The 19,988-nt window shown below is 49.3% G+C and overlaps 1 protein-coding gene across 1 annotated transcript; it reads right to left on the bottom strand.

Annotated features, from left to right (window-relative positions):
* Nucleotides 1-1,132: 1,132 nt before the first annotated feature.
* On the bottom strand, nt 1,133-19,649 carry LOC121166979 (26S proteasome regulatory subunit 7). Its single transcript, XM_040996312.1, has 12 exons — nt 19,485-19,649; nt 17,703-17,740; nt 17,168-17,249; nt 16,437-16,536; nt 11,760-11,891; nt 10,771-10,843; nt 9,867-9,962; nt 8,076-8,240; nt 7,237-7,324; nt 1,731-1,933; nt 1,549-1,645; nt 1,133-1,462 (listed from the first exon to the last, which is right to left on the bottom strand). The coding sequence occupies exons 1-12, from the start codon at nt 19,552-19,554 to the stop codon at nt 1,305-1,307; spliced, it is 1,302 nt and encodes a 433-aa protein (XP_040852246.1). The 5' UTR covers nt 19,555-19,649; the 3' UTR covers nt 1,133-1,304.
* Nucleotides 19,650-19,988: the final 339 nt, after the last annotated feature.

Below are 19,988 nucleotides of genomic sequence, written 5' to 3'. Positions count from 1 at the left end.
GACCCTGCACCCGTGTGGGATGCCCGGAAGAAGTTCCTGGCTTTGGCATAGCATTGCATTGGTTGTTGCACTCACTCGGGGAGTGAGTTGCACTCCCAACTCACTCCCGAGTGAGTCTTCCTCTGTCTCTCCTCCTCTCTGTATATCTGGTCTCTCTGTATATCTGGTTCTGTCTTCGGACCAGAAGATCTTCCTCTCTCTGTCTCTCCTCTCTGTATATCTGGCTTTCCAATCATAATGTTAATGCAGCCCCAATGTCAGGGTCGCTCACAGGCTGACTACAGTGAGCCTTGGTGAGCTCAGCACCCCAGTCTGGGCAGGTGGCTGGAGTGTCTTCCAAATACTCACAATGCAGTCATTTCGTACCTAGAAAGAAGCGCTTCATTTCATATCAAGACTAGACCAAAGTTTGAAAAAATTAAGTTCACGAAAAAGCAAAACACTGGTTAGAGGTTATGAATGAAGGGCTTTACTTTCTCTAAAGACTTTTCAATACAACTCATCCTTTTCTATGCCACTTTGACTATTTTGCAGCTTATGAGTATTGAACCTCAATATAAATATTTGTTACCGTCTGGGTAAGCTGCTTTGGTGAAGGGGTGACTGGGGATCGGGTGATGGCTACACCAGATAATGTTCAAGTTCTAACAGTCTTTATACACTTCACTGCAGACCAAAGCAGAACTTAGGCAAAGAATCTCAACCCCTCCACAGGTGGCCTGGTCTGGATCCTCTAAGGGAAACTGGCATGTGGGCACACATTTTACACAATTCACCACACTCATCTATTCTGGGTTCACTTGAAATCAGAAGCAAAGCAAAATCTAGTCCACCATATGCTTCTCCACTTTCAAAAGGGTTAAGCCAAAACAGCATTCGACACAGACGGTAGGGAAATATAACTGCTACACGTTTATCTCCATGGACCTACATGAGCTGTTTTAATGGTAGGGTCCATCTCAGACAAACTTGGCCTTGATGCCCTACCGTCATGCTGAGTCAATTAGGTCGGAACGTGCACTTCCCTTAGATCAAGATGCCCGGGACTGTGCTCACTGGGCAGTGGATAAACACAACGAGATGACACATCTGACCCTCTTCACAGTCACGGGCCAAAAAGCACATGTTGTAATCAGCTTTTCTGCCCGGTGATACTGGGCACCACTTTTTATTATACTACAGAGAAGAGAGATGTGGAAAGCATACAATTTGAAGCCATTTCTTTGTTAGCAAGTCGTCATTACCAAGTCTGTGTGGGGCTGGAATTGTGATGCCACGTGTTGCCGTCCGAAAGCCTTCGGGGCTCAGTTGTACGTCATGTACCGGGGAGTAGCGCTGAATTTGGCGTAAGATTTGATGACCTTATTTACAGCCTCCAAGAAGTCCTTCTCAGTCGCGATCTTTCGCCGCGCTCTGATGGCAAACATGCCAGCCTCTGTGCAGACACTTCTGATCTCGGCCCCTTTCAGACCACAAGAAAGGTAACTGAGCTTTGTGGAAACAGCCCCACCCGACCGACCGACACACAAGCCACACCTTTCCACTCACCGGTGCTGTTTGGACAGAGTCGAGCCAGCAGTTCAAATCTGATGTCCCTTTCAACGCTCATCGAACGCGCGTGAATCTTAAAGATGTGAGTCCGACCCTAACAAGGAGAGCGGTGACAACTGTTAGCGTGGGGAACATCATACAGGCAGCCCCGCTGCCCTGCAGTGGGATGCCCGGCTCACCTCTAGGTCAGGCAGGCTAAATTCGATCTTTCTGTCCAGTCTCCCCGGCCTCATCAGCGCTGGATCCAGAGTGTCGGGCCTGTTGGTGGCCATCAGCACTTTAATGTTGCCCCGGGGGTCAAAGCCGTCCAGCTGGTTGATGAGTTCCAGCATTGTCCTCTGCACTTCGTTGTCACCCCCTGCCCCGTCATCAAAGCGAGCCCCTAGGAAGACAAGAGCAAACACGAGGTTTTGGTGCCCATCTGGGGTAGCAGTATGCCCAACCCTAAATGACAGTAAATGCTGGTTCCACTCATGCTGTGCCCAAGTACTCATTTCAAAACAAATTCTGTTAAGAATGGCCTGCTTTGGGCACAGCGCGATAGCGTAGTGGTTAAAGTCCTCGCCTTGCATGCCCCGATCCCATATGGGCGCCGGTTCTAATCCCGGCAGCTCCACTTCCCATCCAGCTCCCTGCTTGTGGCCTGGGAAAGCAGTGGAGGACGGCCCAAAGCTTTGGGACACTGCACCTACATGGGAGACCAAGAAGAGTTCCTGGTTCCTGGCTTCAGATCAGCTCAGCACCAGTTGTTGCGCTCACTTGGGGAGTGAATCATCGGACGGAAGATCTCCTCTCTGTATGTCTGGCTTTACAATAAAAATAAATCTTAAAAAAAGATGAGTGACTGAGACCAAACACATGAGTGAGACTTCCTTGCTTTCAAAAGCATTCATGTGGGCCTGGCACAGGTAGCCTGGTGACTAAAATCCTTGCCTTGCACGCACTGGGATCCCAGGTGCTCCACTTGCCTACTTATGGCCTGGGAAAGCAGCAGAGCATGGCCCAGAATTCTGGGACCCCTCACCCACGTAGAAGACCAAGAAGAAACTTGTGGCTGCTGGTTCTGATCAGCTCAGCTCCGGCTGTTGCAGCCACAGGGTGTGAACCAGTGGGTGGAAGATCTTTTTCTACCCCCTCCTCTCTATATCTGCCTTTCAAATAAAAATAAATTTTTAAAAAAATGTATCGTATTTGCTTAGCAGTATTTTTTTTCTTTAAGGAATTTGGTTTTTTAAAATCAAGAACACTTAATACAACATACACCTGGATGAGGCAACATAGTAGCAGGCAAATTTTAGCACTGTAATAACATAACTCATAGACAACAGACTCGAATCAGCATTAGACAATAGCAAAACTACAAAGGCATATGGGGGGAATCAGGAGTGATCCTGACAACCTCTTAACAGGAGGTCATATGCACAGAGCAGGGGACCCCAGAGTGGAGCAGGCAGACAGGAGGAGGCTTGTATCCCAACCCTGAAGACTCCCAGATCCTCACCAAGGACTATCAGTACGAGCACCAAGGAGACCACGGGGAAATGGAGTGCCTTCAGAGGCCGAGAACTCTGAGGTCACCCACCCCCATTTGGATCTACCACATGGGATGGAAGAAGCCCAAATCCTGCCTTGCAGAATCCAAGGTCATCGGAACGACAACCAGGAGCACTGAGCGGTCCGCAGAAACAGAAGAACAGTAAACTTCCTTCAGAACTAGGGAGAGGAGCTTTCTCTGGTCCTTGCCTGGTTCTGACTTTGGGTCCCCACCCTCCATCGTAATGACCATCAGGATCGCTCCGGAAACCCCTCAAAACTAACAAACAAACAAAAACTAGAATTGACAGAGAACAGCAAGGAAAGCTTAGAAAGAGACAGGAAATGGTCAGCAGGGATGCACTTATAACTCACTGGGTGGGACACAAAGATTAGTTATTCCTCACTGGGGTATTGAAGATTTCTCTGCACACTCCTCCTAAAACTGTTCACCTAAACTGTTGACATATGTCTTGTTATAGAGTTAGACTACCCAAAAGACAGCCAGGTTCAACAAAATCATGCTTCAACTCTATAAACTGCTAAATACTAAAATTAAAATAGACATGAGACAGCTGAATAGTAATCTATAGCCATTTTAAGGTGTATAGAAACCAGTTCTATATAAACTAATAATTGAAATGTCAATGTAGAAGTCACAGGATGTGGTTCAGAACTTGCATTTTTTTTTCTCTTTTAACATATTGGTTACTCAATACCATGTCAACTAATTCCATAACGTTATAAAATGTTACTGATGTTATGTCGGGGCTTTTAATTGATCGGGATGATACTCTGCTGGCTCTACCTTCAGACCAGAGATGGTCTCCCCAAGAAACCATTGAACTTATCTGAACAATAAAACGTTGGACTTTATACCTGGTAGATGCTTGCAATGAAAGAATCTCAACTGAATTTGAACTGTGGTAATGCAACAAGGTGGAGGAATCCACCATGGGGGAGGGTTGGGGGGGGAGAATCCCAATGCCTATAAAACTGTATCACATAATACAATGTAATCAATTAAAAAAAATCAAGAACACTTATTTAATGCAATATACATCTGGATGAGGCAACACAGTAACACGCAAATTTTAGCACTGTAATGAGATTTGATTTCTTACAGGAAATTATCAGACTATAATAAATCCCCCCAAAAATTGTTCTTTAAAATATGTTAAGCCCTGGGCCCGGCGCGGTGGCGCAGTGGTTAAGGTCCTCGCCTTGCACGCCCGGGGTTCCCATATGGGCGCCGGTTCTAATCCCGGCAGCCCCGCTTCCCTTCCAGCTCCCTGCCTGTGGCCCGGGAAAGCAGTCGAGGACGGCCCAAGGCTTTGGGACCCTGCACCCGCGTGGGAGACCCGGAAGAGGCTCCTGGCTTCGGATCGGCATAGCATTGGCCGTTGCGCTCACTTGGGGAGTGAATCATCGGACAGAAGATCTTCCTCTATGTCCCTCCTCTCTGTATATCCGCCTTTCCAATAAAAATATAATAAAAATAAATCTTAAAAAAAAAATATGTTAAGCCCTTAACACTGCAGAACTGTAGTACCTGCTATTAGGTGGATTCAAATATACTTTAGTCCTCTATACATGTCAATTTTCCAATCATTTTTACCAGAAAAGCAAGATAAAATCCTTCCAAATCTATTCATGTTTAAATTGGATAAATACTGCTATACTCATGTAAAGATACCAAAAAATGGAAGCTTCAAAACATGTACATAGACAAATCTTGCATTTTCTTCCTGTAGCTGACACTCTCCGTTTTGGAAAGGGCAGCTCTCAGCACCCTGACAGCACCCAACTTCACTGAATGCTAACCGTAAAAATGCCCAGAGTGCCATGCTGCATCATTACACAGCGGCGAAGCGACAGCCTCCGAAGGTACCGACTGCGATTTCCAAACTCCGCAACATCCAACCAATGCAAAGACTCAGGCAGCTGAGCCCCAAGAGTCCAACGGTATCACAGGGCCTCCCAGATCTAAGTCATTTGTATCACTAGGTTGGTCATGTACCAACGGACTGCGTGGGCATATGACACTCAACCAGCCTCTAAGAGTTATTACTGTAACAGTGCATTCAATAGTAAAGGCCTTTAGGACGGCTGAAGGTTTTCCAAGCCCCACATTTATTACTGGCCATCTCAAGAACCTGACAAATAAACAAGGCACGATCCCCTTTCCCGTGTTGGCAAAGCCAGCTCAAAGCCAACAGCAGCGCACTGACAAAGCACTATGAATGACCCAGTGCTTTCATGAACGTCCAAAGGGGCAACTCAGGAGTGTGCAAGTGTGTGCGGCATACCAAATCAAGGCTCTGGAACAGGCTAGAAGGTGAGACCACACGGCACACTGGGAGCCTGGTGAGTGTGGCCTGGTGTGCTGGGGTCCGTGCAGTAGGTATGGATGACACAAAGGTGTGAAGAGAACAGCTCCCTGCTTGGCAGGGCCTGGGGAGCTTCCAGCTGTTTGGCAGGGCCCGGCGGATTTCTCTCTGACCACCTTGACGCAGTCTTACCCCCTGTTTGCATGGACACTCAAGCACCCCACTAAGAATTCTGTAATCTATTGAGGCATTGTTTGCCCCTGTGAGATGGCTTTGGCAACTACTGTGAGCTTAAGAGTTAATGTTATTGATGTCTTGGTGAGTGGGCCTTTAACTGCGCACAGGAGTACAATTAAACCCATGCCATTTCTGGACACCTTATTGTGTGCCTACCCATTGCCCTGAAATCAGGCCCAGACATATAGCATGCCTTCTGGGAAATGGCTTAACAAGAATTTTACAAACTAATGGAAGTGATGGGAGTATGAGCTGAAACTGCTATGGCAAAAATATAGTTACTGTGACCTTAAAGGTTAGCCTGTCCTTGCAACTCTTTAGAGCATAGAAAATGTAGCTGCTTTAGCCGCTTTCATAATCTTTTAACTAGAGGAAATATAGGATGATTCTATTAACATCACAGAGATATACTTTTGATTATTGTTTGATTGCTTATGAGGCTGTAGAGCCTACAGTCGTAGGGGGATTTAATGTTTGAAACTTTTTGTCTTAAAGACCCTTATATTTTTTCTCTTTTGATGTATTTCTCCCATTATGTGATAGATAAAGTTGTGAAAATAAAATGTAGTAAGAATGTTTTACTAATTAGTAGGTAACCATCTGTGCCTTGGCCTTGGAGTTCTGGCTGTCACCTAGTGGCCACTTCTGAAGAATGAATAATGGCTTGCTTTAAAGAAACTGATTATAGTAACTTACAGAATTATCTTTAAGAGCACCTGGTTGACCATGAAGTAAAAATTAATTGAACATCTGTGCATGCTGTCTTAGTTCTAAAGTAAAAGATAAAAATCAAACGTTTGTGCAGAAGTTTGTGATGTGTCTAAGAAAATAAAAAGAACAGCTTCTTCTTGAAAAAGCAAGCAAGCAAGAAGCAAGGAAGCAGCAAAAACGCAACAAGTGTCTGTGTCTTTATTGCCGACTCCACGCACCCTTCCTGAGCTCCGAACTCAGCTGGAGCTGGACTCCGGCACTGGTGCGGCTTCCCAGCCGGGCAGCCCTGGGAGGCGGTTCTGACGGCTGCAGCGACGGGTCCTGGCACTCTCGGGGCACTCAGGACTCTGCTCCCTGCCCTGGCTCAGCCACTGCAGGCCTGGGGGGGGGGGGGGGGGCACATGAACATGTGCGGTCCCTCTTTTTCAAAAAAAAAAAATTCCTTTTATTCCTGGTTTAGTTGTATTAGACTGTGATTGACATTTTATACAAGATTAAAATAACAGATTGCCATCGTGGCTCAACTAATCAATCCTCCACCTTATGGTACCTGCATCCTTTGTGCGTACCAGTTCATGTCCCGGCAGCCCCGCTTCCCGTCCAGCTCCCTGCTTGTGGCCTAGGAGAGCAGTCGAGGACGGCCCGAAGCCCTGGGACCCTGCTTGGGAGGCCCAGAGGAAGCTCAGCTCTGGCCGTTGTGGCCACCTGGAGGATGAACCAGAAAATGGAAAATCCCCCTCCTTCCACCTCTCCTTTCCTCTCTAAATCTGCCTTTCCAATAAAAATAAATATTTAACAGAAAAACTCGAACGTATTCACCGGAGAGCTTTCGATAAACCCAATGTTAACGTATCTCCTGAAATATCAGTCTTACCTCCAATGGCATCGATTTCATCAAAGAAGATGAGGCAGGCTTTTTTTGTTCTGGCCATTTCAAAGAGTTCACGAACCATTCGAGCCCCCTAATGAAAAGAGGTATTTGTTCATTCAGAGCTGACTTTAATAAAACCTTCTGAAATACAGTGGTGACGCTACAAGCTTCTCCAGCACTGATTCCTCATCATATTCTGACCTATTACTTTACACTAAGGACTGACGTTTACCACCTAGACCACCATACCCTAGCCTCCAAACTGCTGTGGCTTCCCACATTCTAGTTAACAGTAAGTAATAAGGTTTAAGCTCTCAAGAAGTTAAACTAACACTTCTAAGGAGAAGTGAAACCTGAGGACCGGAATGCATCCGACGTGTCACTCGGAAGCCCCATCACTGCACCGTGCGTGTGAGCAGCGACTGGAGTCACAACTCACGCAGCTCTCACTCTAGTTCTGCGAACACACTGACCATGACTGTCTCACAGAGCAAGGTGCGCAGCCCAGGATCTGGTCCCAGGGATCTGGTCCCCGGGATCTGGTCCCCGGGATAGGCAATCGCTCCATATTCTCCCATGACGGCTGACGCACTGAGCTCGCAGATCAGCTCTTAGCAAACCCACACCCTCTGGAGCCGAGAGCCCACTGATGCCAACTGTGAGCAGTGGGCTCGTTCCAAATGCCCACGGGGGCGGGGGGGCAGCTTCTCGGCTCCCAAACTGGTTAGTTACGCCAGAACCGTTCAGTCTGCCTCCCGCAATGTGGGACCGCCATCTGAGTGCATTCCTACTTCAACAAATGGTACACTGGGCAACACACCCTTTCGTTTTGATGGATTTACCTCACCGACGTACTTCTGCACGAGTTCGGATCCAATAACCCGGATGAAGCAGGCATCGGTGCGGTTGGCCACCGCTCGCGCACAGAGAGTCTTGCCTGTGCCCGGTGGACCGAAGAGCAGCACGCCCTTGGGTGGCTCAATGCCAAGGTTAACAAACCTCTCTGGCTGCAAAAGAGACAGCTTTTACACTTGGCACTTCTGAATCATAAGAACCAAAGTCACTAAGTCCGTGATCAATATGATTTCGCTCAATTCTACTAAGACAGAAAATCTAAACCAGATTCAGTTCAACAAGTAAGGCCGAACAGCTTTTAGAATTGTTTCTACTATCCAGTCTTAACATTTTTTCCCTAATTTTGAAAAATTATAATGGCTCAAGATTTAGAATATTATCTGCTCTTCAATAGTCTTTCTACTATCTTTACAGTTCAACTTGATCGGGCCCAGCGTGATAGCGTAGCAGCTAAAATCCTCGCTTTAAACGCACCAGGATCCCATATGAGCACTGGTTCTAATCCCGGCAGTCCCACTCCCCATCCAGCTCCCTGCCTGTGGCCTGGAAAAGCAGTTGAGGACGGCCCAAAGCTTGGGAACTATACCCATGCAGGAGACCCGGAAGAGGCTCCTGGCTTCAGATCGGCTCAACTTCAACTGTTGTGGTCACTTGGGGAGTGAACCAGTGAATGAACAGCTTCCTCTCTGTCTCTACTCCGCTCTGTGCATCTGACTTTCAAATAAAAATAAATCTTTAGAGTTCAACTAGATTAATTTAAGCTCACTTCCTCTTGATGTCATTAGAATACTTGGTTTCTTCTAGAACACTCAGTAGCAAGCACACTTAGCCTATTGCTAAAGGCTACACCTCAACCACCCTCCTCACTTTAAGAAGTTCTTCCTCCGGGACCCGGTGGCGTGGCCTAGCAGCTGAAGTCCTCGCCTTGAACGCCCCGGGATCCCATATGGGCGCCGGTTCTAATCCCGGCAGCTCCACTTCCCATCCAGCTCCCTGCCTGTGGCCTGAGAAAGCAGTGGAGGACAGCCCAAAGCCTTGGGACCCTGCACCCATGTGGGAGACCCGGAAGAAGTTCCTGGATCCTGGCTTCGGATCAGCACAGCATCGGCCGTTGCGGTCACTTGGGGAGTGAATCATTAGACGGAAGAGTTTCCTCTCTGTCTCTCCTCCTCTCTGTAGATCTGACTTTGTAATAGGAATAAAATAAATCTTTAAAAAAAAAAGAAAAAAGTTCTTCCTCCGGGCCCAGCGCCATGGCCTAGCAGCTAAAGTCCTCGCCTTGCACGTGCCAGGATCCCATATGGGCGCCAGTTCTAATCCAGGCAGCCCTGCTTCCCATCCAGCTCCCTGCTTGTGGCCTGGGAAAGCAGTCAAGAACCACCCAAAGCCTTGGGACCCTGCACCTGCGTGGAAGACCCAGAAGAGCTCCTGGCTTCAGATTGGCACAGCACTGGCCATTGCGGTCACTTGGAGAGTGAATCATTGGACAGAAAATCTTCCTCTCTGTCTCTCCTTCTCTGTATATCTGTCTCTCCTTTTCTCTGTATATCTGACTTCGCAATAAAAATACACTTTAAAAAGTTCTTCCTCCTTGAAATATGCTCAGCCACTCAATTCTCTGCTGCTTCCTCAAAGCTGATCCGCTTTCCATAGTTTGAGTCTTCATCCTCAGAGATTTCCACTAAGGAAGACATCAAGTGGAAAAGCTAACCAACACATGAGCCTTCCAGTGCAAACACAAGCTCATACAAAGGGAGATTGAACACTCAGCCACTTACATGAAGCAGTGGGGTTTCAACCACTTCTCGCAACTTCTCAATCTGTTCCTTGCAGCCACCAACATCGCTGTACGTGACATCAGGCTTTTCCTCCACCTAGGACAGAGCGCAACGTACGACAGTCACTCGCTTCTGAGTGCCAGTTCACACCCAATACAGTAGACCTAATATCCACGATGGAAAAGTCACATAGCTTAACAGCAATGCAACACGCGGCTGGCACTGTGACGCAGGCTGCTTAACCGTAGCCCCTTCTGCCAACAGGTGGAATGCCCGAGTCCCAGCTGCTCCGCTCCCTATGCAGTTCCCTAAAACGTGCCTGGGAAGGCAGCTCGTGAGGGCTCACATGCTGGGGGCCATGCTCCCCCACGGGAGACCTGGATGGAATCCCAGATTCCTGGTTTCAGCCTGGCACAGCCCTAGAGCAGGCCCTGGCAGCCCTCTCTGGTCGCCTTGCTCCTGCCCCAAGGCCTGGCTGCACTGACTGTCCACCCGCATCATTCTTCCTTCCCGGTCCTGCCTGGGAAAGCTCGGTGCCGGGGCTGCAGGGTCGCCCACCCCGCCGGCCACAGCCGTGACGGCCACAGTCCTCCCACCTTCCCATCTCTCCCACCCAGGAACTGCTGGAATTCCAGGCGCCTGGCTTCAGCCTGGCCCCGCCCCAGGCACCGGAGGAGTGATCCAGCAGGTAGAAGGTCTTTTTTTTTCTGCCATTTTGCTTTTCAAACTTTTTAAGATAAACCTTTTAAACAACCAACTAAGAAGAGAGAACACAGCGTTCACTGCCCTGAACTACTCGGCACATGACACGGTTAGGATGCTCAGTGTCGGACACACCCTGGTGTCTGTGGAGGCTGACACCCTCGGGTGACAAGCTGCGACTCCCTCCCTCCCAGCTGCTCACCTGCATCATGGTAACTGTGGGATCAATCTTGGGAGGCAGTGGAATGTGGATCTGATACTTATTTCTGTCCACACTAAGGAGGGTAAAACACACACACACGTTACGATCTGTAAAGTTTCAAAGTACTTTTATGGCTGCTCTTTTATCATCAAAATCATACTTTAAACAAGCCGGAAGATTTCTCAAAACTCCCTCAAACTACTACGGAGAGTAGCAAGGCTCGCCCTTGCTGTGACAAACTCGCCAGTCTGAAATGACAAATAACCTGTACAGCAGCAACAAAATGACCCAAGGGAGGAAGAACATTTTTAACTTGCTCAGTGACTCAGATTCCATGGGGCATCTTAAAGCTCATACTTTCTCTACCTGTAACATTTTACCTAACTGGACCAGAAGATTGAGATTCTGCATTTGCCTGGATCCTGACAGTTGAAGCCATTCTTGGGGGTGGTGGTGGCGGAGGAAGCTGCTCAGCAGTCAAAAGCAGAGACAGAGCAAAACATTCAAGTGTAGAAATAAACTGGATTGGGCCCGGCGCGATGGCGCAGTGGTTAGGGTCCTCGCCCTGCACGCCCGGGATCCCAAATGGACGCCGGTTCTAATCCCGGCGGCCCCGCTTCCCATCCAGCTCCCTGCCTGTGACCCGGGAAAGCAGTTGAGGACAGCCCAAGTCCTTTGGGAACCTGCACCCGCGTGGGAGACCCAGAAGAGGCTCCTGGCTTCGGATTGGCATAGCATAGGCCATTGCGCTCACTTGGGGAGTGAATCATCGGACGGAAGATCTTCCTCTCTGTCTCTCCTCTCTGTATATCTGCCTTTCCAATAAAAATTAAAAATAAATCTTTAAAAACAAAGAAAAAGAAATAAACTGGATTGTCCCTCAGTGCCCCAAGGTGTCCAGTGCATCCTCTCTCAGCAGAGCCAAGGACGTGTGCATGACAGGGTGCCTTCAATGAGAGACAACTACTTACTGAAAACGGGAACCTTACCCAACCCTCATTCCTTCCTCGATGTCCGTAGGTGCCACCTGATCACTAAGATCCACCACAAACTTGGCAAACTGCTTCACGTTGATGATGTATTTCGGATCCTCGGAATCCGCGTTGATTATCTTCGTGCACCTAACACACAAAAAGGCTTCATTAGCGAAAGGAACCTAAACCATGAGGAACGAAGTCCAGTAATGGGACTCTCCCCTGGGCATGGAGTACGCCAAGGAACAGGTGCAAACCAAACCCACAGAGGCCAAACCCACAGGGAACACAGATCCCTCTCTAAGCCTGACCAAGGCTTACTCAAGGCTCTACTTAACTCGAGCCACACCATAAAATTTTCAAATGGTGTACCCACCTGTTCAAGTAAAGGCAAGCACTTCATCAGAAACAAGTTCTCTAATCTCAGTTTTCATAATCACCCCTCTATTATTAGTGATACCTCTTTATACCTTAAGTTGCCTTCCTTCTTTTTTCCCTGTAAGAAGTAGCCATCTTCAGCCCCCCCCCCAGTGTAGCGACTGTGGGGGGCACCCCTGCCGGGCTGGATCCCAGGCTGGGGACTCAGCAGGTCAAAACCACCGCAGTAGAAAGGCAGTGACTGAGTCCTTGGCTTTGGGCGGCCAGTGCAAGAAATGGTGCCAGGCTCTGCCTGCTGACCACAAGCTCTGGGGTTTTTAGGATATGAAATTGCTGCTTAGGGACTCCTATGAATAAGGCCAGCTTTAGCGTATGTGAGAGATGAATTCTGGATGATTCCCGGATCTAGGGTCCTGAAACTTTCAGGTAAGCGCGGGGACTGAGACCTGATGGTTTCGAGGGGAGGGTCATGAGATCTACTTGAGCCAGACTGAATGCCCAGCCAAACTAGGAATCCTGAGAAGGGCTATTAGCATAGAGCATCACTGACTGCCACACGCGAGTCCACACCAAAGCTATGGATGGGGTCTAACTGGGCACCATTACCTGACTGGGTGGTGGAACAGTGGACTGGTCACATTTGTCAGGGTCAAGACACTTATAGTACACGAGAGAATTTGGTCCAGGGTTAAATCCATGGGGGGGTGGGTCCCAGGACGGGCATCTCATGCCTGGATCTCAGAAGCCAGCCACCACGTGCCTGGGCCTGCCTGGGCTCCGGGGGCTGCTCCCTTCGGGGTGAGTACATGGAGGGGGGAGGTCTCCGTGACTGAGCAGGTCCGGGACCCACCCGCCACCCTCACTGGGTGGTGAATGGGATTGGGGAGGGGCCCCAACCTTGGACCTGGGAGTTTAAATTCCAGACCACAATCCAGGAGTGGGAGTGGCCTGGGAGGGAAATAGTGGGCTCCTCCCTCTTGGGTTACCACTTCCACGGGAGGGCATGAAAACTAGGACAGGGGCTGGGGTGGCTAGACAGACACCCAACAGCATCTGTGTGGGCTGCATAGTGGAACTGGTTAGAGGGAACAAGGTTTGTACGAGAGCAGAAGGGGATGTGGGACAGACTGGACTACTGCCACATATACTGGCAAACCAGGGTAGGGGGCGGGCCTGGTGAGGGTTATTGTGGGTCGCTCCAACTAGGCTGCAGCTCCTACTGGTTTATGTGAGGGCTGAGTATGTGCTGGGCAGAATCAGGCTGGACTGCGGCACCCACTGGTTCCAGTGGAAGACAGGGATGGAAACAGAACCAACCCAGCAATTGCAACCGACAGCTGATCGAGGCCAGGCCCTCTGCTTGCTAGTACATACAAGAATCTGGTCAGGGAACACCTCAGACAAAGTTTCTTTAGGGATTCCCCCAATCGAGCTTCCAGACTCAGAATCCAAACCAAGAAAACAGAGAAGACAGAACAGGTCAATCAACCATCTCAGCTATATGTTGGCAGTGAAAAACTGGGCAAACGGAGACTCTATGATGGACTATGTCAATCAGTGGATTCTTCAACGACCTCATCGTGCTTGGAGTGGTGAGAGTGGCAGCAATTCAGAACTGTTGAACTATCGAACTATCAATCCACTTGATCAAGACCCTCGGAGCGTGCCTCACATTGGGGACATGGGGCGGGTGTGAGACTGGGTAGGGCTTCTCCCTTAAAATCCTCTATATTAAGGAAACTACAGAACTAAAATATAAAAAAAGAGAGATGAAAATGCCAACCTCATTTGATTAAACAGGTATTATGCATATCAAACTGTCACACAGTGCTTCATAAATATGTACAGTGAAAATAAAATGAAGTAAAACAATCTTGGGACAAAAATTTAAAAAAAAAAAAGAAGTAGCCATCTTGACATATTAAATTCGCTAGTAGGTGTGTTTTTGAGTCTTTCCCGAGTTTAAACTTCAAATTCCTTTTAATTCCTGCTTTTTTTTTAATGTATTCATTTCTGTGTGACTGGGTGCAGGCGAATTCTCAATACCATTTATGGTGCAGTATAAAATAGTCAACTTTCTGTCCTCTGGGTCCTTCACCACTTAATAAAACCAACTTAACCAGAAGCTTGCTGCCTGAGCAATAGCAACACACACAGCGATGATGGCAGCTTCTGGAGTCTGAATGAGCAGGGCTGAGGGGGCAGGGAGGGAGCAGTGGGGGGGTGGGGGGGGCACCGCGACCACCTGCCAGAGTCCACCAGGAAGGGGCACAGGAAATGGGCAGACATTTCACAAAGGAACAAACCCAAATGGCAAACAAACATGTGAAAAAATGCTCAAGTTCCCTGGCAATAAGGGAAATCCAAATGAAGACAACAATGAGGTACCACCTAACGCCAGTAAGGACGGCCCACATACAAAAAAGCAGCCGAGTCCAGCAGGAAGAAGCACGTGCAGACGAGACTCGATCCCTACTTTCCCCTTTGGAGCTTGTCAGTACCACCCACACGGAGAGGGGCTCTGGGGTCCACAGTTCAGGGAACACATGCAGGGACCGCTAACCGCAGCCTGCAGCAACAGCTGATGCTCAACGCGTTCAAACTCCAGACAGCCGTGAGAGGCTTGCCACCACCCAAGGCATATTTACTGAAGAGACACAGCTCCGTCTCAGAGCGGTGGGCCCTCATGCCAGCCACCTCTCCCCCTCTCTGCTGCACACCTAAAGCTGACAGCCTCCCAGCCACACCGGACTGTCCGGCAGCCAGTGGATCTTGGAGCGCTCTCCTCTCTGCCTCACGTCCCCGGTACAGACTCCCTCCAGTACACACCCAGGGCTGTGGGCTGAAGCAGGAAATGGGGCTCAGCTCCTTCAGCTCTCACTGCTGCCGCCCGGGGAGGTTACAGCAGAGCTGGAGTGCAAGCCAGTTCACCAGGACTCCAACCGGCACTCCGACCGGGAGGTGGGTGCTCTGAGCAGCTGCTTAGCGTGCTATGCCACCATGTGCACCCCAGAAAGGCTTTCTTTAAAGGGCATAGTTTTTTATTTAAGAACATGAAAAAAATATACATGTGAAAAGGCAGTAACTCAGAAGAGAGATCTTCCAACCCTTGGTTTCCTTTCCAAATGCCCACAGCAGCCAGAGCAGGGACAGCCTAAAGCCAGGCACCTGGAAACACAGCCAGGTGTCCCACATAGCCTAAGTGGTCGTTTAGACCCCAATCAAACTAAACCATGAACAGATGAATAAAAAACAAAAGGCGGAAAGAGATGGGAGGACAGACAGGAGGAAAGAAAAGTAATCTTTGGCTATGGCATAGAAATAAAAGGTTTCTAAAGATCATGATAAAATTTAATAAAGTATGACTATAGCCTTAGATTGGATGGGGCTTTACTAAGCAACAGTAACATCCAAAAGGTATAATGAAAATATTGCTACATTTTCCCCCTAAAAATTTTAAAAATCAGCCTAATACGAGGCATCAATTAATACATGTAAATATATGAAATGATTCTATAAATAAGAAACAACCCAACAGAATAAGACGCAGATAGTCAGAGAAATAAGGGAAGTACCTGGACAGGTGACCAGCACAACGCAAATTGAAAAGAACTATTTTGCTCCTTATTTCCTGGTAAAAGTGTAAAATTGGATATAATTACATATTTTTGTTGCTCAAACAGGCACCTGCTTCTCTGTGCTTGGAGGTCAGACCTTGTTCTCACAGATGGCACAATTACTGACACCTCCGACCACACGGCTCTACTTGATTGGCACAGCACCTCTGACCACAGGCCTCCGCTCTGGGCAGCCCATCTTGCTCGCCCCCAGGGAGCGCCTCAGCCGAGTGTCTGCTGCAGGGCCATGCACACAACCCAAGCTGCAAGCAGCCTGACATCTATGCAGCACTTAATTTAAAACCAGAGAAAGGAACAATACAAATTTAAAAATATAAATAAATAGCAAAGGAAATAGAGTAACTCTCCACTGAAGACAATGACAGATTTATAAACACACATAATAATGTAAAAGCAAGTTACTGAGCCGTTTCTTCGCACACTCACACGTGCATGAAGACGCAGTGCAAGCACACGGAGGAGCAACGTTGGGGCCGTGCCTAAGCAAGGGCAGCAGGAGAGCAATAGGGGAGAAGGGATGGTTCTCCAGTTAGCTCTGTGTCGTTTTGTAGCGTTCTGATCTTTAACCTTGCGCACTTTTGTAACATCAGATAGCTTTACTTCCCTGGAATGTGCAATGTGCAATAAAAATGCTGGCGCTGAACAATGAAAAGGCCCCCCAAGCACTGGGGCTTACCTGGCAACCTGCAGAGGCTGCTCGCTCTGGAGCGTCTGCTTGTCCGCAGCCAAATCCCACAGCGCTGGCGGGGCCAGGCCAGTGTCGGACTCCTTGATGCCTACAGAGACGGACGGGAGAGACAGACAGTGAGGCATGGCGCACACCCTCCGGACGACCCTCTCAGCCCCAGACCACCGCCGCTCCGGAGTCGGTGCTCCCCGGGGCTGGGCACCGACAGCACTGCCAGGCCGCAGTGTGCCTGGCCTCTGGCCACCAGGACCACGCTCTCTCTCGAGCAATGAGGATCAGAAGCCTCTCTGGACATCCCCCCAAAGTCGTCCAGAGCGGCGAAATCGCTCAGGCCGAACATCGCGGCCCTAAGACTTATCAAGCTAATATCTGAACATATTTGACATCTTCCGTGTGAGTCACACACTACAGAACTGCACACTGTCGCCAACTATCGGCCAACAGCCCGCTTGCTTCAAGCAGTGCTATGCTGAGAGCAAGATTGTATGCAATTAAAAACTCTAACTTGGTATTTACTGACCAACACACGCTCCTTCCTTAGGAGGAGGGGGCCTCGAGATTGTACAAGCGTTAAATGGGGTATAAAAAGTAATGAGAAGGGCTAAATGAGATTCAATCTAACATTTCTTTTACAACGCAGTAAGACATAAAATTTAAAGTCTTCTGATACACGCGGCATAGGACGGGTAAAGGATGGACACGGAAATCACAACACGTACCGGTGAGCTCGTTAATTTTCTTGAGAAGCTGCTGGATGTCATCTTCGACCTGTTTGATCTGCCTTGAGTAAGTGCTCTGACCCTGCGGGACGGAGATGGACTGAGTCAGGAGGGCGTCGGCCGCTCAGACACAGCCCTTCCTGCGCCCCGGCCTGGCTTCCCACCGTTCCCAAAGACACAGGGAAGGACACATGTGCTTCTGTGCGTTAAAACCCCGCGTCCTGCACTACGCCCAGCTGCGTCCACTCTAGAGGCAGCGCACACAGGTGTCAGCTCTGCGGATCCTGCTCCGGCAGGGCGCTGCGCTTCAATTACAGGTCTTCGAAAAACCCTGGAAAAACGCAGCCGTGCTCGGCGCCTTACTGACCAACTGAGACCGTAAACGGGGATTTTTTTTTTCTCCAGGGAAGGTTGCCACAGACTGCCACACACTTCATTTTGAACTAATTGTAAGGATAATATCAAACGGCCTCCCCAACCCGCCCCCCCACCACCACCACAAAAAATCTGTTTTCCAGACACGGATAGAACTTACATAGGTTTTCAGCAAGGCAATGTCCCCTTCATCCAGGGCTGAAAGAAAAATCACACGTGAGATCCACAAAGGAAGGGAAGCCGATACATGTTTCTGTTCAATTCAAATGGTTTTAGACGACTGCCAGAATATTACAATGATATAAATACAATCATCAAATATTTCCTTAAGGACCCGGCGCTTTAGCCTAGTGGTTAAAGTCCCCCACCTCGCACTCGCAGGGCGCCAGTTCTAATCCCAGCTGCTCCACTTCCCATCCAGCTCCCTGCCTGTGGCCCGGGAAAGCAGGCGACGATGGCCCAAAGCCTTGGGACCCTGGCACCCGCGTGGGAGACCCGGAAGAGGCTCCTGGCTCTGGATCAGCTCAGCTCCAGCCATCGTGGCCGCTTGGGAAGTGAATCAGCAGACAATAAAAATAATAAAATAATTCTTATTTTAAAAAATACTTCCTTAAGTCAAGGAACTTGTATCTAATTGAGGGAAGGTGCTTTTAAGCGTATTGTATACTTTATATGCAATATAAAGTGTCCATCCATTAAGGACATTTGGTTAAAACAAATTAGCCAAATTAGCTAGATTCACAGAAGCGAATACACAACGTAACCATTAAAAAAAAATCACCAATGGTATTTACAGGAAGCGAGCCAAGAAATATCACCTTAAAAAAAAACATGACTTGCTTTCACACAAAATGTTTTTTTTTTGTTTTTTTTTTTTTTTAGTATTTCCCTTATATCTGAAAGACAAAGAGACCCCCACGGAGTTCTCAGCTCCTGCTACCCCGGCTGCCACAGGCACCCGAGGGGCGAACCAGCACAGGAGAGGTGTCTTTCAAATACACAGGATGGTACTGGGGGGCTGGCACGCAGCCTAAGCCTCTCCCTGCAGCATGCCCTATGGGTTCTGGTTTGAGTTCCGGCGGCTCCAACTGCGATCCAGCTCCCTGCTAGTGGGGAAGCAGGAGCACCTGGGCCAGCCCCCTGCACACACAGGGGAGACGCACAACAGCTCCCCGACTCCTGGGTTCACCCTGCCCGCTCCCCGCCTCTGCAGCCACCTGGGGAATCCGCCAGAGCATGGAAGATTCTGTCTCTCCTCCCTCTTTCTGCAACTCAGCCTTGCAAATAAATCTTTAAAAAAAAAAAAAAAAACAGTAATAATAACAGCACAGGTGAATCCGGCTTTAGAGCTCAGGTGACAACTCAAAGACAAAACGAACGGACTGATGCGGGAATGACAACGGTTGAAAGCAGCAAAAATAAATAAATAAACCTTAGAGAAAGAACACGAGGGCACGACACAGGGCAGAGAAAAAGCGAAGGATAAACAGGAAAGGTTCGCTGGGAGAACGGAACGTGGCGGAACGCCAACACGCTCCACCACAGGACAGGACAGCAACAGGTGGAGAGAGGGGGGGAAAATTAGCAACCCGCAACACTCAGGGCTATCCAGAGCAGGGAATCCGGGCTCCCATGCATCATTTTTAACAGATTTGTAGGGAGAGAAGCCCCGGCGTGAGGGGTTGACAGTGGGGGCAGGTGGTGGCGGAGGAGGACGAGCAGGGCTGAGCAGCGTCTGGTGTTCGGGTCCAGGAGGCAGTCAGACCCAGGGCCAGGGGGGTCGGGTGAGCTTCCCCAGGCCCCAAAAGGCCGAGAGCGGAGACGGGAAGGTCCGAGGGCCGAGCAGGAACAGCCATTTGCCTCGGCTGCAACCTTGGGACGGGGAGGAGGAAGGCCGAGAGAAGGCCGCCCGGGACGAAACCCACGCCGGGCCCCGACTCACCTCGGATGGGCTTGTCGTCTTTCTCGTCTTCTTTGGTCTTGCGCTGGTCGGCCCCGAGATAATCCGGCATTTTCGGGAGATCCGGGAGGCCTCGGTTCCAAACGAGATTACACAGCACGTACTTGCCCGCTTCCGGCGGCGCTCTCCGTCTCGCTTCCCGACCGGAAGTGGAGCGGTGCGGGGACCGCTTTCCTCGGCGCCCAAGGCGGAAGCGGGGCCGGCGGACGTCCGGTGTGTAAGGGAAGAGTTTGCCGGTGTAATGTGTCTATGCCGGGATCGGGTCCCTGGGGACTCCCTGAGCAGCAAACGCAAACGACTCACTCGGCATAGACGGATTGTTATCTCCATCTCACACGGCTGTGTAGGTGACCAGTGGTCCTGCTAGGGAAGTTGCGCCTGGAATAGTGGAAAACTCAAGAATTAAAGTGGGACCTCAAAGCTGTTGACCCCAAAGAAGATGAACAAATGACCCCACCTCCCTTGGGCCAAGACGAATCAAAACCA

This window comes from Ochotona curzoniae, unplaced genomic scaffold, assembly GCF_017591425.1.
Source record: "Ochotona curzoniae isolate NIBS_2020 unplaced genomic scaffold, NIBS_Ocur_1.0 patch276, whole genome shotgun sequence".
Classification (NCBI taxonomy): Eukaryota; Metazoa; Chordata; class Mammalia; order Lagomorpha; family Ochotonidae; genus Ochotona; species Ochotona curzoniae.
Note: the sequence above shows the minus strand (reverse complement) of the source record. Positions and strands in the feature narration are given on the sequence as shown.